Source organism: Pseudopodoces humilis, chromosome 10, assembly GCF_049639895.1.
Source record: "Pseudopodoces humilis isolate 2021_Gansu_Grassland_sample_001 chromosome 10, ASM4963989v1, whole genome shotgun sequence".
Lineage (NCBI taxonomy): Eukaryota > Metazoa > Chordata > Aves > Passeriformes > Paridae > Pseudopodoces > Pseudopodoces humilis.
The window spans coordinates 26,514,890-26,541,376 of NC_142209.1; the positions used below are offsets into that span (position 1 = coordinate 26,514,890).

The window sequence follows — 26,487 nt, forward strand, 5'->3', positions numbered from 1 at the left end:
ACTGTATCCATTAGCCAAGCTATAGTCCACCACAACCTTGTAATTCCAAAACCCCACAGCATTAAGAACATGGCACAGTTCAGTCAATATGTACTATTTTCAGTTTGTACTGAGGCCATCTCCAAGTGCTCCATGGGAAATACTTTATTAGGGCATGCTGGGGACAGAAAGTACAACTCAGTGATGTTGGTCAAAGGTTGAACTCGATCTTGGAGATCTCTTCCAACCTTAATGATTCTGTGAACTTAGGTTTCCATTTCTGAAGTGCAGCCATGTAAAAAGGTAACTCCAAGGAAGCTGCGTATCTGATGTTTATAGCTCCTCCATCAATAACCATGTCATAATTTGTTAGGGGTAAGAACTTCAGCATTTTACAAATTTATGGGTAACTTCATAGATTCCAACAGATTCCTTTGTTTTTTCATCATAGTCATTCCAATCCTGTAGGAAATAAGATTTCACAGTGTTAGTCACAGGGGACAGAATGCACACAGACTGGAATTCAAACTGGAATAAAACATTACTCAAAGTTTGAGTCTTAGATACCTGTAAAAAGTTAAATTTTAACAAGTGAGAGTAGCAAGAGCACCAACCTGAAATTAAATGAGCTTCAGTCTCAGTGTTTATATATACACATATAGCTGGGGTTTATTTTCTTATGTAGTCCCCAGCCTGTAGTGGACAAGCAGCAGCCATGGCAGGTGAAAGGATTTACAATACCCCAGTCAGGTGGGTAAGCAGACAAGCAGATCCCTGCCAAGTAGGATACCAGGGAACAGATTTGACCTTGAGATTCCTGCTCACAGCCAAGGAAGATTTTGCAATGCTGGTGTCATTATCCTGAGCTTTGAAGAACAGTGTCGATCTTTTTAACCTCTCTGTGCACAGGACAATGGGCAGGGATCTTCCTAGAAAAATCAACTTGCCACTTTAATAACCCCAGGTTATTACTCCAGGTTCTTGTTCTCTGGAATTCCTGTGTGACTCAATTCTTTGTCAGCTGGTAAGTTAACAAATCCATACTTCTAAAACAACACTGTTAGTAATGCTGGTTGTTCATATTGGTTCAGTTCCTCTCTCCAGCTTGGCCTTCCTGTGGCTACAGGCAAAACCAGTCTAGGGTGTATATTTTGGACTAGTGATGTGGGGAAAGCAAGCTAGATAAGTAGTTTTGCTAAAGAAACTAAGACAACATACCTTTTCTAACAAGTTTATATCATTGAAAGGTGTGCCAGATTCTGCACCTTCAGCAGCAAATCCTGCCTGCAAACACATTTGCAGAAAGTTTTTTAAATTATGTTGTAATGACAAAATAATAAATATGATCATTGAAACATTTAAACAAAATAACCCAGCATAAAAATGTATTGTATTTCTTTTAAATTAGGTAGAAAGAATGGGCAAGCTCTTTCCTAGTTAAGGCCAGTATAAGGTTGTGATTCTGCCTGTGCATTGGGAAAACTCAATCCAAGCAACTAGAATAAAATGAGGGAACACTGCTCTTCTATTTTTCCCAGAAAAAAAAAAATTCCAACTATTCTAAATAATGTTAAACCTTAGTTTCTAAGTTTATGTAGAAGCATCCAATTACTAGCAATAGCTTTGTGTTCAGAGTCCACACAGGCATAATAGCTTCATAATACACTGCAAGGAAAGTAATAGAAAATGTGGAAAAAAGTTAGGAGTTCGAGCTTGAATACTGTCAGAATCCAAGACACTCTAGAGAAGGAACAGCTTGTATTGGATTTAGGTACACAAGTGACAAGCAAGCTTTATGTGTAAGGAGGATCAGCTGGCTGAGTGAACAGATTAGTATCCTGAACAAGCATTTCACAGGGGACAGTTCTTCACTGTCATCACTGCTGCCATTTTTAAAGAGTGAAGAAAGGACAGCTCTAGGAAGGTGCTCTGGTTTATCTTCTATAGGAAGAGCTCTCTCATTTTTGAGTTCACAGTTACCAAGCTGTACATAAGATTTACATTTAAAAATCCCAGCCTCTTCTGTAGCATGCAGGAAGGTTTCTTACATTGCCGTTTCTAACTACAAAATTTTATTAACAAGTGGATAAAAATAAAAGGTAGCTTCTTCGTGGTTTTCTGCAAGGGATCTACACATGCATTTTGGACAAAGAAAATTCCCACTAGTGCCAGTCAGACATTTAGCTGTAAGAATATGTAAAGTAAGCCATATGACTTTGAAATATTTGAGGTTTGAAAGGTTAAGCACTTGTGAGTTAAATAAACCAGAATGTGGCAGATCTAACAAATCTAACAGCAGGAGAGGCATCGGCAGGGCACAGTGGCCTTTCCATAACTATCAGAAGCCCTTGTCAAGGGAACTGCTGGGGTGGAGAGGAAGATCAGCATCATGGGCCAAAACTGAGCTGAGTATAGAACAAACACCAGAAAAATGAAAGAAGCCCTGCTTTTGCCACCTGTAGCCATTCACCAGCCGTGTGACTGCAATTGCAAACTTCTGCACTAGGTGTAAAATGAGGGTTTATATCAGAGAAACAAAGGATAGTCTTCCCATAGATTTTTTTTGCAAGTATAAGTCTGGCTGCAAAGCTTTCAAGCAGGAATAAACTAGTAATTGTTCTGGAATAAAAGAATAACCATTCATCAAAAAGATGGACTTCACTTTAAATGAAGACATCCTGTGGCATGCTGCAGTGGGGATTCTATTTATATCAAATTCGTTGTAGGACTGGCTTTTTTGGGGCTATTTCTTAGCACAGAATCTTAGACTGAGAGAAGGATAAAACTGGTTTATATTTGTCAGTCTATTTACACCTAATCCGACTGGAATAATAGGTTAAATATAGCAGGGAGTTAAGTGCCATAGAACATGACCATGCATAAGAGATGAGTCACTGCAGATGGGCCGTGGAAAATCCTTCAACACTGAACCTTGAGGTACAGAGCTCTGCACCAGCCTGTAACTGCCAGAAATCTTCAGGCTTTGTCTACTCAAGCAACAAATGGAAAAATGCCAGTGTTCCATTTCTGGTGGCTGTGGTGATGTCAACTCCACAGAAAATCTGTTTGTTTTTTAGAGGACACACACTGAAGTGTATTCATAACCTGAGCTTGATGAGCTCCACAATGCACCAAGGAGCAAGTGGTGCTTCATCTAAGGCTGCACTTTCCCTTTGGCAAAGATTCTCTTTTGCAATAACCCAAGCAGTGAAGATCTCAGATGAATTCAGATTAACACTGAGTCACCTGTGAGGCGGTTTGAGTACAAGTCCAAGGTGTGATAAGTTCTAGATTTTACTGGCAGAGAATACCAGTTGTTTGGGTTAGCTGTTTGCAAGTTTTTGGTTTGTTTTTTTTTCTTGAGTCAAATGAACTAAAACAAGGAACTGTGGAAGGATGGGAATCTGGGAAGTTCTAAGATGTTCCAGAAGCATTTCAAATAATGTGTATTTTATCACTCTAGTAGAAGTGCTTTTAAAAACAGAAACAAATCACAAATAAGAACTCACCTGTGGTTGAAAGTCAACTGGTTCCAGACCTCGGCATTCAAACTCCACAATTGTTTTGAATTTCTCGCTGTCTTCAGCCTGTAATTGAGTTAAAAAACCATTAGTTTCTGTCTAATAGAGATAGTGACAAGCATTAGTCTAGGAATGGACTGCTTTAAAGGCAGCATTGTCATCTCTGATGCCCCAGGTGACAGCAAAATCCTAGGGCTCATTTCACAGGTGGTCACTAACTAGAATTTCTTAATCTGCCATGAGGAAGCCTTAAACAGGAAACCTAGAGGGGTGTTATACAATCATGTCTAATTTGGGTGATACAGTTCTGTTTTGGCCTTTGAAATGTATCAGATTATTCTACACTTGAGACTGTGCAGGAGTCTAGCAGACAATTTCTGTCCAGGGACAATACCAGCTTTTTGTGTTCTTGAAGGAGGATGATAAAGCAGAATATCCAAATACTGTTAATGCTTGTTTATCTTTCACTCATTACATAGAAGAGGAAACAAACTTACATTGTAAGGCTTGATTGTCTGACTTAAAATATCTAAAACAAAACAAAACAAAAAGTATACAAGTGAGTGGCTGTCCTGGGCTGACCTCTGTGATGCTTGCATCCCCAACTGTCCATTCTGTTTATGCTGGATATTAAGTTCTGTACCTTTAAGGGAGCGCAAGGCAAGCGCAAGGGGAGGGAAAAACAAACACGCAGTTTGTTTTGAGAAACAGTGTTTGCTCTGGCCTGTGCTGTCTGCAGCGTGGTCAGACAACGGACAGCGCTCCTTTGCTTTCAGTTTTTAGCTAGCTGAGACAGAGAAATTCCCTGGTGTTTTCCTTTTTCCTTGGATCTTTCCAAGCCTGCTCTGGACTGCAAACCCAGACAACCCTGGGAGCTCCCACCTGTGGCTCAGCGGGGCCTGGGCCTCGCTGCAGGACCGAGAAGAGACTGAGCTGCAGCCCACGGCAAGGACTTTCTGAATTTGCCATCTCTTCCAACAGCGAGAGGTTTTATTGTTAATATTATTATTTTTTTATGCTTGTAGATACTTTGCTTGTTAAATGAGCAGCTTTTTCCACTTTTCTCCAAGGAAATCTTTCTGGGAACCAGTTGGGGGAGGGGCCCCATTCAGAGGTTTTCTCCCAAATTTGCCCTAAACCAGGACAGTGGCATTATGTCTTCCATTTTATTCAGCACAAAGCAAGCACTAGGATCTTCTTTCACAGCAGTTTCCTTACACAAAGCAAAAGAAACAAAATCAGCAAGCATTTCCTGCAGCTGGTCTTCAAAAGGTAAAATTCAATTTTTCTCCCTTCTCCTGAGAAATTTACACTGCACCATTTTTCCGTACCAATGCCAAAAAGATCTGCGTGCTTTTGTAAAGTAACAATACAGATGAGTTTTGTTCATGCAGAAGCCTGAACTCACCAGGAGGCCTTGCTGTCTCCCTGAACATGATGTCCAGAATGTGCCTGTCATTTCCTGTGGCTCTGGTGATGTCAACCCCAAAGAAAATGTGTGAGAATGTGCCTGTACACTCAAGCACCCGTGTACAAGCGAAGAAATCCCTGGTGAAAGCTCTTTACAAACAAAGCACAAATGTGGACTAAAAGATAAACTGTAAAAGGATGCTGCCTGGTCAATTCACAAGCACATACCAATGGAGTTCTCCCTGGAGCACAGCTTGCACTTCTGCACCATTGTGGCGCTTCCTCGGCCTCCTTTCAGGGGAGCACTGTCCTAAAATGCAAGACAAGAAATGCAAGACATTTTTAACCACTTCAGCTGAGCCACTGGAAACCTCTGCAAAGGTGAGGTAGTTTTTACAATGATCTTTAGCTTTTTTAAAATACTGCAACAAGGCAGCTATTCCTTTTAACTACAGATATTAATAACTCAACAAGCTGCAATTATCAGAGTAATTCTGTTCTAGATTTTAAATAGGGAATAATAGATACTTTTGTCTTAACCATATAAGCATGCTCTGCTAATTCTTCAAAAAACATTCTTACCATTCAGTGTATGCTACAAAAAAGGATGATTATTGTTAAGAATAGACAAGTATCCCTAAAAAATTTTATCCTGCTTCTTCAGCTTCCAAATGCTGATTTAGCATGCTTACATCATCTTGATTTACCTAACCTACTCCAAAAAGATTCCATCAGCATCAGAGAACTATGCTACAGGCATAACCTTATTTTGATACCACCTCAAAATTTCCTTTTAAATATTTACAGAAAAGTGTTTTTAAAAACAGATGTAATACTTTGTTACCAACGGTCATCATTGCCAATAACAGTCTCCAAATATTTATTTTAATATGGAACACGACAATTTTCTACATGCATATTGCTATTGAAAAACGATCTCATCTAGAGAGTAAGCTGTCACATTCTTCATGCGGATACATATGTAAGAGGCAGGTTTGTGTGCTCATTTTTGCTCAGAGGTAGGTTATGAGGGGCACACGTACCATCAGCCGCAGGTACTGCCACTTCTCAGAGACTTCACCGCAGTTCCCACATTTCAGCTGGAGAACACAAATCGGAAGGTTGAAAGTTGTCAATAATCAGGGATTTGCGCCGCTCCCGCTCCCGGCCCCGCGGCCCCGCACCTTGAGGTACCATCGGAAGTCCTGGCCCTCGGCCCGCAGCCGGGTGATGTTCTCCAGCGTGGCGCGGAGCTGCAGCCCGATCCTCTGCAAGGCAAGCGGCGGAGCGCCGTCAGCCCCGGCCGGCCCGCCTCCCCCCTACCCTCACGCAGGGCTCCGGCCAAAGCTCCCCTCTACCCCCATGGCCCGCGGGGCACCGGCCAAAGCTCTCACCTATCCCCAAGGCCCGCAGGGCACCGGCCAAAGCTCTCACCTACCCCCATGGCCGCGCGGAGTCTGTGGAATTCCCTGCTCCCCGCAGCCGTGTCCTCAAGATGGCCGCTCCGCGCGCCCTACCCGGCCGAGCCGGCGCGAAACCGCGTCTGCCCTCAGCCGATATGGCGGCCGCCACTGCCCCTCCACGCGGAACGGCGGGCGGTGTCTGTGGGGAAGGGTAGCGGTAGGCACCGGCGTTTTCAACATTACATGTCAATTAAAAACGGGCAATTTTTGGTTTTTTTTTTTAATCACAGCGTTTTCTCAGACAACACAGATGTGTTAAGAGAAAGCAAAAGCGCAGTTTGGCAGCACTGCCATGGGGTCCACCCTCAGGGCCTGAGGGGCTCCCCTCAAAGTCTTTAAACTAATGCCACACAACAGATCTGCTAGTCTAGAACTGAACTAAATACATTGTAGGTTGCTCTTCAGCTTCTCTGAAACTGAACGGGACGAAAAGTGAAGATCCTGGATGGCTGCCAGGTGGCTTGTTTACTCTGGAGGCAAGCAAGTAAGCCCAGGCTGGGATAAAGGGGATCAGTGACTGCTGAAACCAGTTATCCTGTGCAGAGTCAGAATTTGTCAGAATACCCAGCTTGGGATAGTAACAAAAGTTTGCCTTGACATCTGGCAAAAGTTTAATTTCAGAGCCAAGCTTCATTCCTTTTTCTACTGCTGTGCCCTTGTTATACTGTTATTTGGACAACAGAATATGCAGCTCAAAATAGTAACGAAGTCTTGCCTTTATAGCCAGCTGAAGTTTCATTTCAGAGCCAAGCTTCAAACCTTGCTCTAGTGCTGTGCACTGCGGGTATTGCTGGTATTGTCTAGGAAGCAGAAAGTGCAGCTCTTAACAGCGGAAGTTTAATTGCAGAGCCAAAGAAATTACCTTCTCTACTGAACTGTACAAAAGATGGGAAACTCTGAATGCACTGTTATAAAAGTGTTAAAAGTCAGTCTCCCACCACAGTTTAAAAACACAAATCTCACCTGTTTTATTAGTTCATTAACAGTTTGTAACAACAACAATCAAAAAAAATTAAAATACAAAAAAATTTCAGAAACTGTAAAGAACTGGAAAAGGATCTTCACATTACTACTACAAACACTGCAATGCAAACTTCTGTTCGTCTGATTTAAATCGGCTTAATCTTGAAGTGGAGTCCAATCAGACTGAAGACAAGACACTTAAGATCCTGGACCAGGTAATAGAACACTCTCAAGCCTTCTGGATCTCTGCAGTGCACAACAGAAGTAAGAAAGGGGGAAAAAAATTTGAGACTGATGCTCTTAAGAGAATAGGTTACAGAATTAATATATTAAAAAACCCCAAAGCCTATATAAGGACTTTTTAGATGTCATCTTAGACATTAACAGATTTGTTATTCTACACTGATTGATTAAATATTCTGTACTCCAACTATGAACCTATGAAATCTTTATAAAATATGCATTTTTATTATGAAAGCAATTATCAACAGCACTTGGGATTTTACCCCCTCCCCAAACAGTCAATCTTTTCAGCTTAGGTGAAATGCAGGTATCTTGAGTCTCCCTAGGAATTGGTAGAAACAGGCAGCTCAGACTCTGTATGTAACAGGGTTCCTACAGAAAAGTCTGCTCTCATCGACTTTGAGAATTTAACGCCGGGTTACTTAAAATGACCTGAAGCAGGACAGATTACTTAAAATAGCCTCAAGGCAGCAACACACTGGTGCCCCAAGGAGTTGGCGCATACTTTGAAATTTTAAAATACATGTAATCTGGAAATTCTAATACAGATTGATAAACATAGAAACAAGGACAGCATAAAAAGCAGAGTACATACTTGGACTGATTTACATCAATGAGGGAACCGATTTTTGATGTGGTAAAAGAGATGTGCTCGTCACCAATTACTATCTCGAGCTCCTGAAAAATAAAAGGTTATAGGAACTCAGTGCTTCATGGTACCAGTTAGAGAAATACTTTAGTACTGTGATGGACTGCACTACACTAGAACTACACTGCGACTGAGGCACTTCTCAGGTATTAAAGCAGTATTTGTTTCCCTTTCAACTGGAAACAATACTGCCCTGAAGAAAAAGTTCAGTTATGCTTCCAAGGAGCTAATATAAAAAAATTAAAGAGCAATTAGAAGAGACACTGTGCACCCTACCTGTCGGCCCACTCTATCAGGAGGAGGCCACAAAGCATCATCTTCTTTTGTGATTTCACTGTCATCAATTATCCTCTTCAGCTCCTCCATCACACTCTTGTGCACGTAAGCCTGAACATTCCAGCAGAGCAATAAATATTAATATTACTATAATATATAATAATATATAACATAATACACTATAGATAACATATATAAATACAATATAAAAAATAGAAAACATTATATATAATATAAAAATACATATGGTATACACAATAATATATATACTACATATACGTATAATATATATAATGTATATAAATATTGTATTATGTATAAATATTGTCCACAACGCTGTAGCAACGAAACCCAGCCCCGAGCGCTGCCCTTTGCTGCTGCTCCCACTAAGTCAGTCCCCTTGCTACGTCCGCGCTCTCTTTGACTGGTGGTTTGTCTGCAGTTTTATTCTCGCCGACTATGCACTCCTGATTATTCTGTCTGGAGTCCATTTTGCTACAATCCGTGCACAAACGCCCTCAGCCGCACTGCGCCTTCACCTCCTTTCGAATCATCACATCGTTCTTGTAGTTGCTGTTGTTAGCGTACCGCAGTTTCCCTGTGAGGACAACGGCAGACATTAACCCATGCCGGGCGTACCCAGACTCGGTAGCCAACCCTCCGGGAACGCGCCCCACCTCCCCCGGCCCCGGCCCCGGCCCCGGCCCCGTCCCCGTCCCTGTCCCTCTCTCACCGTCGGGCCGGAATTCGAACTCAAGGAACTCGTGTCCAAATTTCCCCTTGTGTCCCACATAGTAGCGTAAATAGAAATCATTAGCCATGAGCACCTCCAATATGGCTCCTTGTCTGTCTCGGCGTGCAGGAATTGGGTAACCGTCGGTAACAGCGGAATCGGCGCTGGGCGGCGCTCTCTAGAGTAGAGAGAGCAGGCCTCACAGACATTTTACAGGATTGGAGGGAGGAATCGAGGCAGGATCTTTGTAAACGAGCTCAAAGCAACGCAAGGCGGGGTCAAGTGACGAATCGGGAGGTGCTGCTGCTTCCCGAGCTCCGGAGCTTCTCCTGCCTCCTGAGCTACTCCTGTCCCCCTAGCTCCCGGGGCTGCTCCTGCCTCAGGACTCCGGAGCTAGTCCTGCCTCCCGAGATCCCGGGGTAGCTCCTGCCTCAGGACTCCGGAGCTTCTCTGCCTCCCGAGATCCCGGGGGAGCTCCTGCCTCAGGACTCCGGAGCTGCTCCTGCCTCCCGAGATCCTGGGCTGCTCTGGTCCTGGTCCCCCCCAGCTCCCGGGCTACTCCTGTCCCTCGAGATCCCGGGCTGGCTGCTCCTGCCTCCCGAGCTCTCAAACTAAAGTTCTTGGCTCCGCATGTTTCCTGCCTCAGAAACTCCCCAGAAGTTCCTGGTACTAAGTTGGCAGAGTCCCAGACCATTTGCTTTATTCCTTAGCGTTTCCCGCCCTCGGTTGGCCAGAGCCCCAGACTCGACGACGATTCACGCGGTATAAGCTGCCTTCCAGGCATAGCTCGTTGATTGTGCATGACCAGTCTAACTGGTTCCGCTAAAGAATTAGAGGGTGTAAGCAGTCCTTTGTGGTGAGCACTGATGATGACAAGAGTGCTTCTGGTAGTACTCAATACACTCCCTTCGGTGTGCTGCATTCCTTCCGAGTTAGGAGCGGCCCAGCAGAAGAATAAGGTTTATGTTATAGTTAGGGAGCTTAGATACGGATCGAACGCATAACCTTAGCATTACCAGCCCAGTGCTTTAATAACTGGGCCATTCACAAAGTACGAAGTTGGTGCTGAACGAGTTGCAGACAGGAGGTGACCAGGCAGCTTGCCACCATAGAGAGTAATACCACAGGCATTTCCTGATGACCGTGGCCATGGCAGATTGCCCCAGAGGAGTTAATCCAAAAGCTTTTCCTGATATAAAAACCGCGTGTTTATTATTTTAAGCAAAATGAGCTACAAGTACACATTTTTTGGCTTCTGAAGCAGTTGTGGGACCAGTGTGTTGAGATCCCTCACTGCTGGTGGCTTGAGGGTAAATCCTGCCCTTTTCTGTTTCGGGAATTGCTGAAAGGAGATAGCCAGAGATTTTCCTTTTAAAAAATATTTCCTTCTGCAAGAAAAATTCAGAAACAGGGTATCTCTCCTGCTCATCACTAGACGGGATGTTTTTTATTGAGGACACGGAATGCAGGAGGGTGTTTTGTACTGTGGTGGTGGTGGAAATGGGTTTGCACTGATGAATGTGATTTAATTTAGGTGGTGCTGCCTCACATCTCATTGCAGGAGCTCTCTCTGCTTTCCTTAGAGTTACAGTAAGGCTAAGTCAGGCAATATTTACTCTTATTCATTGTTTTTCTCATCCTTGTCCTTGAATATTCTCAGTTATCTTCTGCATTCTTTAGGAATGTCCATTCTATAAAATGTCTAAAATTTGTCCCTTCAGTAGAAGACTCCTACTGATGCAGAAATAGCCAGCCTGTTGCTTTATAACATCTGCAGGTACTGCAAAGAAATGAAAACATAACCTTAAAAAATGTAACATTTGTATTTATACCAGATTGAAGGATTTTTTGGCAGAATTATTACCCTGCATATTTTGTGAACTTGGTTATTCAGTCTAAAGGTCATACAAAGTACTGTCTGGTTTGTCCCCAGGTTTGGAGGTTTAGGGATTTTTTGTGAGAGAATTACTCCACTGTAATTGTCTAAATTGTTTATCAGCCTTTTCAGGAATATCAGTGCTTAATGTAAATTTATTTAAATTATTGTGTTGGAAGGAAGAGCAAACTGTCACAGGAGTTATCCCAAGAATCTGCATTTTAATTTCTTCTGGAGGTGTCATTTGCCTTTGAGTTCTCTATATTAATTGTAACATATTTTATGATAAATGAATACTATAGGTGAGATAAACATGATCTTTTGCTGTGTGTATATTAGGTTTTTTTGTCCAAGTAAAATAAATGGCATGTTTGATGGTGGTACAATTGGTGAAGAATTGCTGCCAGTGTTGTTTGGGTTATCTTGACACATTTACAATCCCAAACATGCTATGCTTGAATGTATTGGCTTAAGTATGTATATGTGAAAGGCATAAATACATGAACTGTAGTTCTTTTAATTCTGCTTAAAAACATGTATAAACAGTGGTTGTTCTGCCTCTGAAGAAAACATCTCTATAAACACACATTTTTAGCATTATTTTACATATTGTAGAAGGATTGTAATGTAACAATGTGCATATGGAATCTTGATACTGGTACAGGTTTATAATAGGTTTGGGTTAGGTTTTTTTTTCTGTTGTTGTTTGTTTTGAAGAAGAGCAACATTTACATTATTTTCTCTTCTGACCTAGGTATCTGACCTGACCCAGGTATACTTGGGGCTTGGAAAAATGGGAAAAATCAGATAATCATGCTCTGAATATTTCTATTTATTTGGGGTTTTTCTCATGTCAGTAAAAGAGCAGATGGCTTGAATGAATCAACCTTCTTTGGATCCATAATTTAACTTAGTTTTGAGATTGCAAGATTTGTGATTGTTTCTTGAAATAGTTGTATTTCTGCTAGGTTTTTTTTTTTCTTCACTAGAAATATTGAATGCTTTGGAGAGCTGGGTGACAGAATTTTTTTCAGAGATTGCAAATAAGTCAGGTTGTTTCCTGATATTTTTCCATGTCTGTAACTTTTGAAATTAAACACAGAGAATTTTACACAGCTCTTTTTCCTTGTATCTGCAGAGGCTTTAATTCTTACTGATTCCCGTATCACAGAAATTACTTTTGCCAAGGAAAGTTAAGACAATATAATCTCCAAAAGTTTAAAAAATCCCTATAATGGATTGTGTTAATGAGTATCATTATGAGTCAGCAGTGTGGCTGCTGAGAGACAAACTGGGAGGTGCTGTGTTAACCCTTAGCTTTGCATTTTAGTGCACTATTTAGGAGAGTTTGTATTTTGAAATTTCAATATGGATGAGGTTCATCTACTCGTTTAAAAATACACCTCTCTAAGAATGAACATTGTTTTGGCGGCAAGTCAGACAACCTTTTTAGTCTGACCTGAGGTTTGCCCTCCTCACAGGGCTGATTAATGCTTGGGCTGGTTAATGATTGAAAAAACCTTATTTGCTTTCAAGGCAGTTCTCACTCATGAGTGAGAGAACTTTTTCAGGCAGGCCCTGAAAAATTTGGTGTATTTTCTGTATTAGAAGAACCAAATCCTAAGCCTAGCATAGACTCCTGTGTGTAAATGAGTGCCTGAAAATGAGAAAGATTTGTGGAAATTAATAGAAAGCAGGACTGGAAGGGTCTGTCATTGTTGTTCATCCCCCTGCCCTCAGACAAGGTCGGCTCTCCCATGTGAATATTTGTGTGAGTTTTAGGGAAGCTTTTTAGTTTTCATTGATATTGATTCCCTGTTTTTTCTACAGGTTGTTTTTATGTCAAATGCAAGTTTATAATGTAATTGACTTTCTCGTTTAAAAAGTCAGCCCCCATCTGAATCTGCTGTGTTTGGCAAGGCTAGAAGTTGGGGTGCAGTGGTGTATGAGAACTGAGAAGAATATCTGGGGTCCAGTACTGATGAATCCAACTCTTTAGAATTTATTGCCACAAATAATTTAAGAAAACATATATGACTTATTTAAATGGTTTATATATTTTTCATGGTTGAACTGTGTCTTGAACTTACACAAAATAGGATTTTCTTTTATTTAAAAATAGATGTGTGTTAATTCTCACTTCAAACTCCATGGGGGAGTTTGTCTCCAGTGGTTGCTTCTGAGGAAGAATCTACACATTTAGACTGAAATTAGCTTTTGTGAATTGTCCTCTAAGTAGTTCCCCAAGAACTACATAAGAAAGAGGTATTTTATGTTTCAGGCACTTCATTTCAACATTAGCCAAGTGCTGTACTCCAGTCATGTATTTTTGTGTAAACTCATTTTATTTAAACAAATCTGCCAAACTCTTCAAAGGTTTCCCTGGTGGCAGGGAGTGAGCGCAGGTATTTATTAAGCCTTCAGCCCATGGCCTTCTTATAGAGGTGGGTTATGTCTCTATAAATGTGGAAGTAAGCAAAGGAATTGGATATTTTACCTCCCTGATTGGAAGGACATCCTGGTTGTGCTGAGCTGCTCGAGAAGATACTTCAGACAAGGGCTACAAAGAAACTTTTCTTTGCTTCCATTTGGCCTTGCTTTATCTTCGATAAATGTTGTTCTATTTTTTTCCTTTTATTTGAAATGCTTTACCAAGTTTGTTTGTTTGTTTGTTTTTTAAATCCAAGCTCTGGCAGAACCTGACACACCAGAATTTCACAGGCTTTACAGAGGTCAAACCTGGGGCAGTGTTTTTATAACTGAAGCTTTTAGATTTTACCTTTAGGCATGCTTATGCTGCTCTAAGTGGGCCTTGTGTTCTCTGTTACACTTGGACAAAAGTTACATGGAATTTTATTTATTTATAACATTTTTATCTGTGTACTTTTTAACTGGTTTTGCATTTCATTTTTTTTTCTCATGCTTGTCATCATCTCTAAAACACTCGTTCTTCCATAACTGAGTTTTTTCTTTTCCCTTATTCTATAAAGAAAGAAACTGGTGTAGTAGGTCAGGAAATCCAAGCATAAAGCTTCATTAGCAAAAAAGGGAAACACCTCAGGTGTATCTGCCTTCTCACAGAAGACTTCCAGCCTAGCTTGTCCCCTGCATCCATCAGACTCTCCAATCCTCACAATCATTTGAAAACTTTGTCAAGAAAAGTACATTGTTTTCCTTTTACACAGATAATTTTGCCTTTGAGCAGGCTTTGATCTGGTGGATGCAGGAGTCCCATCCATTTCCTGTGCAATCCTTACTTTTTAAAACCTGGTCCAATTTTGAGGGATCCCAAGCGAGAAGCAAACCCTCAGCTTTCAAGAGAGCCCTTGCAGATAGATTGAAGTCATGCACAGGTGATGTGCTGAATTCAGCCAGGGTTGCCATGGCAATCTTTTTTTTTTCTTTATCCAGAAAAAGCTTGCTTTATCAGTAAATGTACCTTTCCACAGTACCCCATGGCTTTTATTAGGGGTCTCACAGCTCTTAGAAGCAATAGATGAGCAGGCCCTGAAATTGGCAGTGTCACAGATCCTCATTGCTCACTAATACTCACTATTGTTCAGCTCTGAGTGTACCAACATTTAGTCTCCACCTCTTCTCTGGGGTTTTTGGCAGAAAGCTGTCCCTTCCATACTGTGTGAAGCCAAATAATCCCAGATTCTGGGTTTTCAGCATTATTATTCTGCAGCCAGGAGATACAATTCTAAGTCTTGATGTTCTAGAGAGTTCTTGGTCATCTTTTTCAAGATTTTGTTTTGCTGTGCATAAAAGCTCTCCTGCCTCTAGGAGCCATCACATTGGTTTTGTTCCATGTTCACATCACTGGCAATTTTTCAGTGATTTAAAAGTAAAAAAAATAAGAGAATGGGAACAACCAAGATGAAAAGGATGATAACTGGCTGTAATACACTAATCTCTTTCCAGAAGGCAGGGAGTTATTTCTCAAAATAAAGTGATTTGTCTCTCTCAAGGAATTATTCCTGATTTCCAGTCAGTCAGGATTACTGTGGCTGTAAATTCATCCTGTCAAACCATGGGATGATGCACAAGCAGTTCCTTATTGACAGCACTTTGACAGTGGTAGATGTCAGCTTCAGGAATTAATGTATATATTTTTATTTATTTCCACATGGAAAAATTTTTGACATCTTCTGTGTCGAAAAAAGGCCTTGGCCACAGATGGCTCTTGGGATTAAAAGGATTGGAAATAATAGCACATTTCTGTTTTCAGTGAATAAACCTATTTTGCCATTATCCCAGGCAGCAGCATCCATCTATTGAACATTACTTGGGCATTGCTTCCACAAGAGAAAATTACACATAAAATTATGTTTAGACTGTCATTACATTTATTATGTAATTATCATTTATTTACATTATGTTTTTATTTAATGGTGTTTTAAAACAGTTTGTGTAGAGAATCCAGAAAATTATCAAGAACTCATCACAGAAAAGATTAATTTCAGATAATGTGTTTTGTGCTTCTGATTCTTTGAGACTAGCATACAAAATTATGTCAGTATTCTGTACAGAATGTTGGTGTTGATATACTAGATGAAATATTCCATTGACTTTTATTAGATTATCACTTTTAATCATCTTCATTGTGCAGGTCATGAGCTGACACTTGTGTGTTGCAGGATGCTGTGGAGACACAGGGCTGGTTTGGATGGGCAGTCAAATTCCAGCTGAAATATCCACTCCAATTCCAGCCCCTGCCTGTGTGGTCCTTGCCCCTGGTTTTAGGGCCATGTCACAGATCTCTCAGATGGTACCTACAGAATCTCTCTTGGGGTTGGGGAAGTTGTGTGCAGTTTCCTCTCTGACACAAACCTCTGATTTAGGAAGAACAAAAGAGCTTACATCACTTAAAACACCCAATCACATTGCATCCTGCAGTGGAATAAGAAAGGTCAGGCAATAACTTATGTTCAGAAAGAAAACTTCAGTTGAATGGATTTGGTTTATTTAACAGTAAAGAAAAGGTCATGGATTTTGTTCCTTTTTCTCACATAAATTGATTTTGTAAAGATGAAGTTGGTTTATCAGCATTTGTGTTCTGCTTTGTTATTTCAGTACCAAAGAAAAGGTCATTTTCTTGCTGGGTGTCTGATATTCCATGGTCCATTAAAACTGCATTATTTCTGCTGAGGATGAATTTCTTTTCTTGCATTTTTTTCTTTATTTTCCCCCTAACTTCACTTGTCCCAAGTGAACTCAGCTGCAGCTGGGTGGTTTGTCCTGCAGTCTGGTATATCAAAGGTGCCTGCATAGGATTGTATCCGTCTTATTTGGGTTATGTAGGAAAACATTTTAACAGAGCAAGGGCATGATATTTTAGTCAAAGCCTGTCTGCACAACCCAGCTTTCAACCCAGACAATTCCAAAGACAGCGTCCTTGGAACTTTCCTGGAGCAATGAGAATGAACAAAAACAGTGATGTTGTGTACAAGAAAAGGAATGATAAACAAAATGTATTAGCCAATAGTAACTTGTTAAGCCGTGTGAACCCTGTAGGACCCTATAAGAGTGTGCTAAAGATAGAAATAAAGCAAAGTTCACTTTTATCTCCATGAGAACTCTGTGAATATTCTGAGCAGTTTTCCATTAGGGTTATAGAAACATGACTGTCTTGGATGTGCTAGCCTGATAAGACATTTAGGTTCATACAGATTTTTTTCAGGTTTTGTTCAGTATTCAGGAGCTTGAAGAGATACCCACTTTAGTATTTTTATTTTAGGGGAGTGAATTGCATTCTGTTTCAAAATGAAGTGTCAGTAGAATGACTGAGTAAGAAATTTACTCAGTACAATGACTGAGTAAGAAAGAAAGATTAAAGAAAGAAAGATGAAAATATTTTAAAATATGGAGGTCTAATGGGAAAAGTATTATGTGGCTCTTCTGCTGAGGAAATCGTATTTTCTTTACAGCCAGCTCATCACTGACTTCTCTGCCTTCAGTTCTGCTCCAGCAGTCTTTGAGGTGGTCAGAGAAGAACTGAAAAAGATTTACTTCAATGTGCTCATCCAATCACAAGTCTTAAGATAAATGAGTGTCAATGAGGAAAGGCTTAAATTTGGTGGTAGAAAAGAAATGAATCATCTTTGTCTTCCTGTGTTGTCACAGTAGTGCAAAGAAGGTGGAGTTGCCTTTTTATCAGAAATTACCACGCAGTTCTTTGCTCCTCTGGTTGAATGTAGTGAATGCCAGCACAGTAATTATATGTGAACACAATTTTCAAACTGCCAAATATTTTTGCTTTATACTAAGTGCTGGTACTAATGATCAGGTGCCAAAGGCTGACATGTATTCACATCTAAAAAGTTATCCTCTGTACTTTTTCTTTACAGTTGTTCTGTTTCTTGTCAGTAGCACCTGTGTGTATGTACTTGGAGGTTAAAATTCCTCCTTTTAGAGGATTAACAAATCTGAATAAGTTTCAGCTGGGGCCATCAGCCTCCCACAGTTCCAGCCCAGCTGCTCTTAGTTTCTAATTGCCATTGTTCTCGGATCATTCCCATTTCATGTTCCTTCCTTAGCAATTCATCTCACCCTCCCCGGATACAAATTTTGTACTTTGATCAGCATTTACTGAGGAGATTCTGGAGGCTGCTGCTGCAGAGGTGGGGGTAAGTAGGCAAAACTGGTATTGTGGAAAATCAGTGTAACCCAGCAAAGTTACTGCTTGATTTGGAAAATATGGAGTCCCTGTAGCCCCCCCAAAAACAAGAAGTACTCTCTACAGTCTCAAAAATGCAGTAGTTAATACTATTGAATATAATTTCAAATCTTGTTGGAGATTCATTTGGTCTGATGACATAAATATTCTGATAGCGCTTTGCTGATTTTTCTCAAATGAGGGAATGGTAATCAAAATAATGTATGGCTGTGGACTCCTGCCCTGCAGGAGCACCTGAAGGTTATTCCTCTTTGGCTTTGTTCTTTTAAAGGAGGTTATCCTGGGCTGACTTTCTGCTGTTCGTATCCCCAATGGTCCGTTCTGTTTCTGCTGGATATTGAATTCTGCACGTTTCAAAGCGGCTCCGGAGCGAAGGGGAGGGACAAAAGAAGCCGCGGTTTGTTTTGAGAAACAGCGCTCACCCCGCCCCGCTCCGGCCTGTGCTGTCTGCAGCACGGACACAGCGTTTAGTTATTGTTTAGCTGGCTGAGAAATTCCCCGGACGGTGTTTTCCTTTTTCCTTGGATCTTTCCAAGCCTGCTCTGGACTGCAAACCCAGACAACCCTGGGAGCTCCCACCTGTGGCTCAGCGGGGCCTGGGCCTCGGCACTTTGCAGCGCCGGAGGGACCGAGAAGAGACTGAGCTGCAGCCCACGGCAAGGACTTTCTGAATTTGCCATCTCTTCCAACAGCGAGAGGTTTTATTGTTAGTATTATTTTTTATTTTTTTTTTTTTATGCTTGTAGATACTTTACTTGTTAAATGAGCAGTTTTTTTCCACTTTTCTGCAAGGAAATCTTTCTGGGAACCAGTTGGGGGAGGGGCCGCTTAAATGTGCATTTTAGAACGATTCTATTCGGAGGTTTTCTCCCAAATTTGCCCTAAACCAGGGCAAAGTTAGAGTGTGCTCTAAAAGGGAGACATTAAATAAAAGCTCACAGTCTTCTGGAGCCCTCATAGCACTGATAACTATTGACAGTACAAATTATGTTGTCTTCATTAGGATTTTTGCCTTGAAGTGACTCATTGAAATGAAAAGGCTTCTGTATACCTGCTAATTAGAAGGTGCTGCTCCAGTATTTAGGATTAAATGGTACTCTTTGTAGCCTGCCTGTGTAGGTCACACAAATGGCACACAGGTCCCTGAGGGAAGAGGGAGATAATTCTGCATCACATTAATACATAAGTGTAAATGTTGATGTTCGTTTGTGTTTTGGCCAAGGTGTGAGCAGGTGTTTGAAAGTTGAGTGGGTTTAGTCCATCCTTCTTTGGGTTCACCAGGCTTCTCTGCAAGGTCTGAAGCAGTGTGGGAGTGGAAAAATGCCAGCTGCTATGAAAGGGGTACATTTTGACTAAATTCAAGAAGTATTGCAGATACGCGTAGAGGAGCCATGCTTCACTTTCCTGATTTCCAAGGGAACACCTGTCTTGGCTCACCCTGGGAAGTACAGCTCCTGTTCAGCTGGGTTTCCCTGTGTGATTTGTCCTGTATATCCTGTTGCTATGGGAAACCATAACTGTGGCTAATTCCAGGCATAGTGTAGCTGAAAGTCCAGAGTAATGTGTTACAAACAACACACCCTTATCATATGGTCCTGTCACAGCTTCTCAATTAATTTATCTAGGTCTGCAGATGGCCCGTGTCTTTGGTTGTGTATAAATTTGGCTTGGGGTGCATCCCTATCTGTGTATATTTGCATTACTTAGAGTCTATTCTAGGCCAGTGATCATACTTTGAATATCATATGTTCTCTAGTTTAATCATCTTGGTGCCTTAAATATTCACGGAATCCTAGGATGGTTTGGATTGGAAAGGACCTTTAAGATCATCTAGTTCCAACCTCCGGCCATGGCAGTGATGTCTTCCACTAGACTAGGATATTCCAACTTGGCCTTGAATGCTTCTGGGGATGGAGAAGCTACAACCTCTCTGTGCAGCAAATATTGTAGTTCTAAGAGCTTCTGTAAACTGACAACATGACTGAAGAAAATACCAAAATGTTCTTTATTTGGTGGTTGTGCATGTGAGTTGTAAAGCATCTGCTTATTTATGATTAAATGATCATAAAATGATTATTTAATGATTAAATAATCACTGCTTAAATGATTAAAGCATCACTGCTTATTTATGTCCTGGGCATAGCCATAGCCAAGGCAAAGGAACAACTGTAACTGTCCTTGGGGATTGAGCCAAGCCCTTGTTTTTGTCCTTTAGTCTGCAGGAGACAAAGTAGGTTTTTATTATTAGGGTCTGTATGGAAAATTCTTAAATCACCTTTAAAAAAAAAAAAAGGAACAAACAAGGAGAGATGTAGTTTGGAAAGTTGATGCCTCACTGCACTGGAATGGAGCACGTGTCAGCTGAAGTCCAAAAGGGCAAAAAAAAAAGTTTTAATTTGGCCTTTGCTGCAAAGACCTCTGTAGCAAGAGATTCTGCTAACTTGCTCCTCTGCAGGCTGCCAGCCACTGATGTAATTGAGAAAGTTTTAACTTCTTCATAACTTCTGTTGCCACTGATGCCTTTAGGGTCAAAGTAATACGAAGTCAGTTCATGAGGTAAGGCTTTTAATGTGACACCCATTTCAGATATTGCTAAAACCAATGCCAATTTCCAATCATTTTGAGTTGGCTTTTCATTACAGGAAGTCTAGAAGCCAACTTTAGCTTTTGTAAGAGAATTTCTCTCTATGAAACTTAGATGTAAATATTATCTTCCAAATATTGTTTATTTTTCATTTCAAGGTGCTCTCTTTGCTTAGAATTTACTTAGGTCTGTGCCTTAATAGTAAAGTATGTAGATTCAGGGATTTTTCTTGAATGTTTGGTTGTAAGGCTTTCCGTCATCTTTTATGTGTAATGGCTTGAATTAAATTAATGTGTGTGCTTTTAGCTGAGTCCCAGTGGGGGAATATATGCATGAAAATAAATTACTGCAGTTGGAACTAATTGATTCTTTGATTGGTAGACTCAGCAGATAAAGTCCTGAACAGGGTAATGTGGATTGTCTTTGCTATGTGGCTTCAGTTGTACTTGGCCAAGAACTGTAGGTAAAATCTCTCCTCTTTCACCTGACTTTGTAGCCTTGAGGCAAGGGCTGAAGAACTGAACTGATGTGAAGACAAAATTATCAGTCCAGCCTTGTGCAATCCTGTGTACATCGTCCTTGGAGCCAGGCAGGGGCCTACTGAACTATCTGGGAGATTTGCTTGTTTCACTGACACAGCTTCAGCTCCCCACTAAGGTACTGCCTTATCACCACTGACAAGATTACAGTGATTTCCTTGATGTGTGGGGAATTTAGCAGGCAGCTGCGGCTAATCCCGTACGGAGTGTTCTCCCACTGAGGTACATGGAGATTTGAATGCTGCAAATAATGTGAAAAAAAGAGTATCATTTTTAAAAGCATGTTAATTCTCATTCTGCTTGCTGGTGCAGATACAGGTTAGCATTACTGCCCTCCTGTAAAAGCTCAGAACTCGGCCTGGACTGGTGCTTGTCGAGTTCTTCCGGAAGTTGGGATGAGAAATCCACGTTCAGCCCTGCGAGGCATACAGGCCACCTTCTGGGGACAATACCGATTAATTTAAATTTGCACAAATAACGCATAAATAGTTTAAAAATGTAGTTGTTTTGGGAGGCATACTGCAGTGGTTTCGGTTTTTGGAGCAGCAGGGATCGCTGGAGCTGGGCAGGCCGATGGCTTGTCCTCCCCGCCCGGCAGTTTCCGGCGAGCCCAGCGGCGGCGGCGCTGCTGGAAACAGCACGGCCGGAAAGAGCTCGGCCCCGCTGGGAAGGACCTGGGGAAGGGTCCCCGGCCACTCTTCCCGAACACAACCCTGCGGGCTCCCGAAAAGAGCTCGGCCCCGCTGGGAAGGACCTGGGGAAGGGTCCCCGGCCACTCTTCCCGAACACAACCCTGCGGGCTCCCGAAAAGAGCTCGGCCCCGCTGGGAAGGATCTGGGGAAGGGTCCCCGGCCACTCTTCCCGAACACAACCCTGCGGGCTCCCGAAAAGAGCGAGCGCCGCAGCAGCGCCCCGGCCCCGCCAGGCCAGCCCCCAGTTACCTGTTCAAGGCCAGAAGCCAAAAGAAAGCTTTCTTAGTGTTACAGATACATAGTATAATACTGGCTTTTGGAAAGTATTAAGATGAATGCCCTAATGCTAAAATGGCTTTGCTGTAATTGTCGATATAGTACGTTTGAACTGCCTGCTTAGTTAGGATAACATTCAGTGAACAGATGATGGGGACCCTGCTGTTTATCAACACTCGCTGTCTGTGGAAAGGAGGAGCCAAGCTCAAATTAAAAGGCGGTAAGAAGAGGATTAAAACCACAAGCCAAGAAACACACATGCTTTAAAAAGGTGACCCAGGAAGTGGCCGTGCTAAACAGCACCTGGAAAATATAAATTAGTTAATAGAAAAGTTTGAATATGCATAAAGTCTGTGAATAAGCATCAAGTTGATGCAATAGAAACGGAATATAAAGGATGTTTCCAAAGCAGCAGGGGTGCTCTTGGCAGAATGCCGAGCACCCAGCCGTTTTAACCCTCTGCTTTATTGTCTTTGTCTCCTATTGTCTTTTTTATTAAACCTTTTAAAATTTACCAGAACACTGAATGTCTTTTTTCACATTAGACTTATTTGTTTTTAAAATATAGATCTCACAGAGACAGATCTAACTTCTAAATAGTTTAATCAGTTGTCAGTTCTTAAAATTAGCTATTAGTTTTTCTAGGCACAAAAGAAGCTCTGAGTAGCTTTTTTCAGAAAAATAATTTCTGTAGGCAGATTTTCTTTTTTATTAAATATTAATTAATGCAAAGCTAGCACACATCTTAACGCCCAGGTACGTTTGGGACTTTCTTATGAGGGTCTTTCAGTTTTTTGTGCTGTCTTTGCTGTTTAGACCTGGAGAGAATTTTGTTGTTTCACTTTTTCTCTTTGTTACCATATTAGTTTGCCAAAATAGTTAAATGAAAAGGAAGAATGTTTTGAAGTAAGAAAAACCTATTTCCAGTTATATAGAAAACTAAACCACTGATATTTACCAGTACATCAGTCCATATTAGTTTGGTAATAATTCTTTGCCTGAAAAGTTTTACTTGCTTGGCTGCTTCCTTTGGTACCAAGAATTGACTGAAAGAGAATTTCAGTAATTGCACTGCTTCCAAGGACTTTGAACAACATGGGATGGGGAAAGGTTGTATTATATTGTATTATCCAGGATTTCCTTTTTTCAAGAGACAGGGAAGAGAGAGCAAGCTAACTGTTAGTGCTGAGTCACTTATGTGTCCAGCCAGAACTACTGTCATACTTTGAGAACCTTCTTCTGCCTTCATTTCCATGAGAGGGAATGTTTGTATGGTTAAAAGAAAAGAAGTTGAGCCTGCCTCTTGAGATTCCAGAAATAGCAGTATTTCTGTCTTTTTTTTTTCAAGAGGAGGGTGTAAGTGTGGCTCTAAGGAGTTCTGCAGCTTCTGTAGATGTTTTACCAAAAGCTTGAGGAAGAAACTGAGTCATTCACAATTAGCTGTTGAATAGTCCAGCATGTGCCAGTTCAGGTTAAAAACCCCACCAGTTGTGTAGTGAGCACTGTTCAGTTCTGGGACATTTTCTCACGCTGGGTAAGGACTGGTGTACAACAAAAAACAGGAAGTTTTACTTGGCTGCATCACTGATGGAATTATTCAGCTCGAGGAAATGAAACTGGTGCTGTTTTCCATGTGATTTTCAGATGACCAAAATCAACGTGTCAGAAAAAGACAATTCAGAACAAAGCGCTGTTTTGAATATTGCACCATCCTTACGCAGCACTGCTCCCACATCCCACTCTGGATTTGGGCAATAAAGAATTAGGGAAAACTCAGACCAAAGTATGATACAGTCCCGTTTCAGACACCATGAAGAAATCAGTTCAGTAATCCCAGATAAAAAAATTTAATCTTTCTATAGAAACAGTGCACTGTTTTACAAACGTGATCATTTGGTTTCCAGTACAGCAAGTGTTACACAGAGCCCCCCGCCCCTCCCTGGGCCTTTTGTCTGGAAGGAAAGAACTGAAACACAAAAGGCACCAAGCAAGAACTTACTCTAACAGAACTTCAGTATGACAAGACAGAGCAGAAATTATTACGATGTTAAATATCACCCTACCAATCTGAACCATTATTTAAAATAATTAATTTCTTAAAAAACAAATTTGGTGTTTGATTCTCAGTAGTTATAAATCTGTAAAGGTTGAAATCAGCACTGCATGTTGAGTTCATTTACAATGGTTTGAAAAAACCTGCAGTCTTTTACACATGGTTTGTACAGGTTGGTTTGTGTGTTCTTAAAAAAGTATCAAAACTGTAGAACTTTCATATATATGTACATTCGTCTGTTAGTTACAGTGTTATCACACACAGCCTTTCTCAGCTTTTTTCTTCATGCACACAGTGCATGGATTTGTAGAAAGAGCTTCATACCTTAAAACAATGGGATATCTCATTTTGTCACTGCCTTAAAATCTAAAATTTAGAATAGAAGGATGCTTGATTAATTCTGTATTGACTGTGCAGGCCATGAGGCATTTGAGAGTATGTATAATGTCTGTAATGCATACCAGGGCTTTACATAATTTTTTCCTTCTCTTAGTCAAGAATCAGCTTCCAGCTCACATTACTCTGTAAATTTATTCTAAAATAAAGGAAGACAAAAGGAAAAAAAATCCAAACCTACTCAGCCTGAGTTTCTTCTACTCAAATACAAAAGCTTGGACTGACATAAAAACATGAGGAAGATTTCTCTGGGATTTGGTACAGTTCAGGGAGGTACCAGTCCATTATGCAGTGGGAGGTAAGCTCACTTCTCACAGAATTCCCAGAACAAGATAAGAAAAACAAAGTGTTTTTCCTGCCAGGTGCAGGATGACCCAGCCATAGACACTGGAAAGGCTGGGTGTTTTTAACCTGCTCTGGCTTCCTTGCCCATTGTGCTGTGCTGCTGGAGCCCTGCCGTGGGCAGCTTGCCATGGGAAGGACTGTGGAAGAGTTCTGCGCGTGCCACAGCAGCTCCTAAGCTTAGATTTTTTTGTCAGCATGAACAGGGGACAAAGGCAAGGAAGTAAGGAAGTGACTTTTGTTTGTTATTTTTCCCGAAAAACCAGGGCAAGCACTCACTTGAGAGTGCTGGAAAACATTTAGATTTACATTTAGAAACAAATGAACAAAAACCAAGCTGTAAAAAAGCAACAATACAACACAAAAACCCTGGGTGCTGTAGGAGTTTCTCCTGACTGAAATGCTGTAGGCAATAGCTCTCCAGTTAAATGCACTGCATGGATTCTTCATGGATAGACTGGAAAATGTAAAAGCAGCCCTTAAGAGCCAGGATGGGAATCAGGAGCTGTTTGTTATGGAGTGCTTCACTGGTCAGCTATCTTACACTACAGCTCTTTCTTACATAGTATCTTTAGATTTCAAAGCAAACTTCTCAAACATCCTGTAAAAACTCAATTATCCCTAATTTTCATAAATGTAGGCTAGTAGTTTTAAAATATATGTATATATTTTTATATATATGTATATATATATATGCCTATATATCTATCTTGTCCAGATAGATATATACACAGATAATCTATGCACAGCAAGCCAAACATACAAAAAATAAATACTCTCACTCCTCTACCATATTTACAGAACAGAGTTTATAATCCAGATTTTGTTAATAAATATTTCTAAACTGCCTGTACAGAATTTATTTTACTTATGTTGATGGATAGCCACAAAGCATATTCAACATATTTACAAAATATCTATAAATATAGTCTTAAAATAAAGCAATAGCTACTGAACCTTCAGCCTGGCTGGTTATGTACATTGAGTTAGTAGCTCAGCTGTTGCTTATTCACTATCACAAATGGGTAGTGCAACAAGTTAAAATGTGTATAAAAGATTATACATACAAAACTCTCACATCCTTTGGATGTTTGCAGTTCATTATAACTTTGTGGTTACCCTTCTGCAACATAAATAACGATCAAAAAGAGGAAGCAGGTTCTGTGGTCCAAAGCAGATTTGTTCAGTGTTCAGATGATGGGAGCAGCATCTTCATCCTCATGGCAATCCATCATCTTCTAAGCTTAATGCTACACGCTGGGGAGGAAAAAAACATACCTTTGTGAGCTGTGATACTGGTGCTAGCTTGTATTTCCTGTTAGAACTCTCATGGTTATCCCTGCTGTACTGGTGACAAGTCCATTCTAGATAGTGATTTTTTCCCTCCCCAAATAAGGTCACTTGCTCAAGTGTTACTGAAGAGTGCTGGGAAGTTTCCTGCCCATGTATGTTGGATAAAATTCCTTGTAAGGGATGGCAGTTTCTCCAGTGTGATCTTGTGTGGGACTTTTAAATGACAGAGGACATTATCCACCCACCTGCCTGCCTACAGGGGCTGTATTGCCTACACTCAGAAGAAAATTGCCAGTGCTCCTCTCCCCAGGGATGCTGCTCTGATGGAGGATCCTTTTCCTTAACTTCTAACAGAACCTCATTCACTTCTCCTTGTGAGGAATGTGACTTTTCTTTATACTGTTACTGTCGAGAAAATGTTCTCCCTGGTTTGTAGAGAAACTCAAATTTATCCTTACAATAGTTTGGACACTTGGTAGCAGCCTAAGCACAGATATAATGGAATGCAGTAGAGGATGAG

The 26,487-nt window shown here is 40.9% G+C and overlaps 3 protein-coding genes and 1 long non-coding RNA gene across 11 annotated transcripts in view; 1 reads left to right on the forward strand and 3 right to left on the reverse strand.

Moving 5' to 3' along the window:
• Positions 1–120: 120 nt before the first annotated feature.
• On the reverse strand, positions 121–6,498 carry CZIB (CXXC motif containing zinc binding protein). Of its 5 annotated transcripts, XM_005521172.3 has the most exons (8): positions 6,349–6,498; positions 6,095–6,178; positions 5,954–6,010; positions 5,139–5,220; positions 3,998–4,029; positions 3,489–3,566; positions 1,198–1,263; positions 121–441 (listed from the first exon to the last, which is right to left on the reverse strand). In XM_005521172.3, the coding sequence occupies exons 1-8, from the start codon at positions 6,352–6,354 to the stop codon at positions 364–366; spliced, it is 483 nt and encodes a 160-aa protein (XP_005521229.2). In that variant the 5' UTR covers positions 6,355–6,498; the 3' UTR covers positions 121–363. The 5 variants fall into 5 exon arrangements, with proteins under 5 accessions (XP_005521229.2, XP_087916331.1, XP_087916332.1 ...); XM_088060205.1 differs by lacking the exon at positions 5,954–6,010; XM_088060206.1 differs by lacking the exon at positions 1,198–1,263.
• On the forward strand, positions 5,218–21,034 carry LOC106628093 (uncharacterized). Of its 2 annotated transcripts, none has more exons than XR_001331356.2 (3): positions 5,218–5,291; positions 18,064–18,498; positions 20,873–21,034. It is a non-coding gene; the product is annotated as an uncharacterized LOC106628093 (long non-coding RNA). The 2 variants fall into 2 exon arrangements; XR_015773322.1 differs by lacking the exon at positions 5,218–5,291 and adding an exon at positions 17,544–17,742.
• On the reverse strand, positions 7,317–9,735 carry MAGOH (mago homolog, exon junction complex subunit). Of its 2 annotated transcripts, none has more exons than XM_014250764.2 (5): positions 9,332–9,735; positions 9,044–9,102; positions 8,505–8,615; positions 8,175–8,257; positions 7,317–7,582 (listed from the first exon to the last, which is right to left on the reverse strand). In XM_014250764.2, exons 1-5 carry the CDS (start codon positions 9,444–9,446, stop codon positions 7,483–7,485), a joined length of 468 nt encoding a protein of 155 aa, XP_014106239.1. In that variant the 5' UTR covers positions 9,447–9,735; the 3' UTR covers positions 7,317–7,482. The 2 variants fall into 2 exon arrangements, with proteins under 2 accessions (XP_014106239.1, XP_005521230.1); XM_005521173.3 differs by having other exon boundaries at positions 9,238–9,461.
• The window catches only part of LRP8 (LDL receptor related protein 8), a 176,702-nt gene continuing 170,295 nt past the window's right edge, over positions 20,081–26,487 (reverse strand). For both annotated transcript variants that reach the window (XM_005521175.3, XM_005521174.3), the window contains one exon: positions 20,081–25,931. In XM_005521175.3, the coding sequence (XP_005521232.1) occupies positions 25,893–25,931 (39 nt within the window). In that variant the 3' untranslated portion in view covers positions 20,081–25,892. The remainder of the gene's footprint in view (positions 25,932–26,487) is intronic.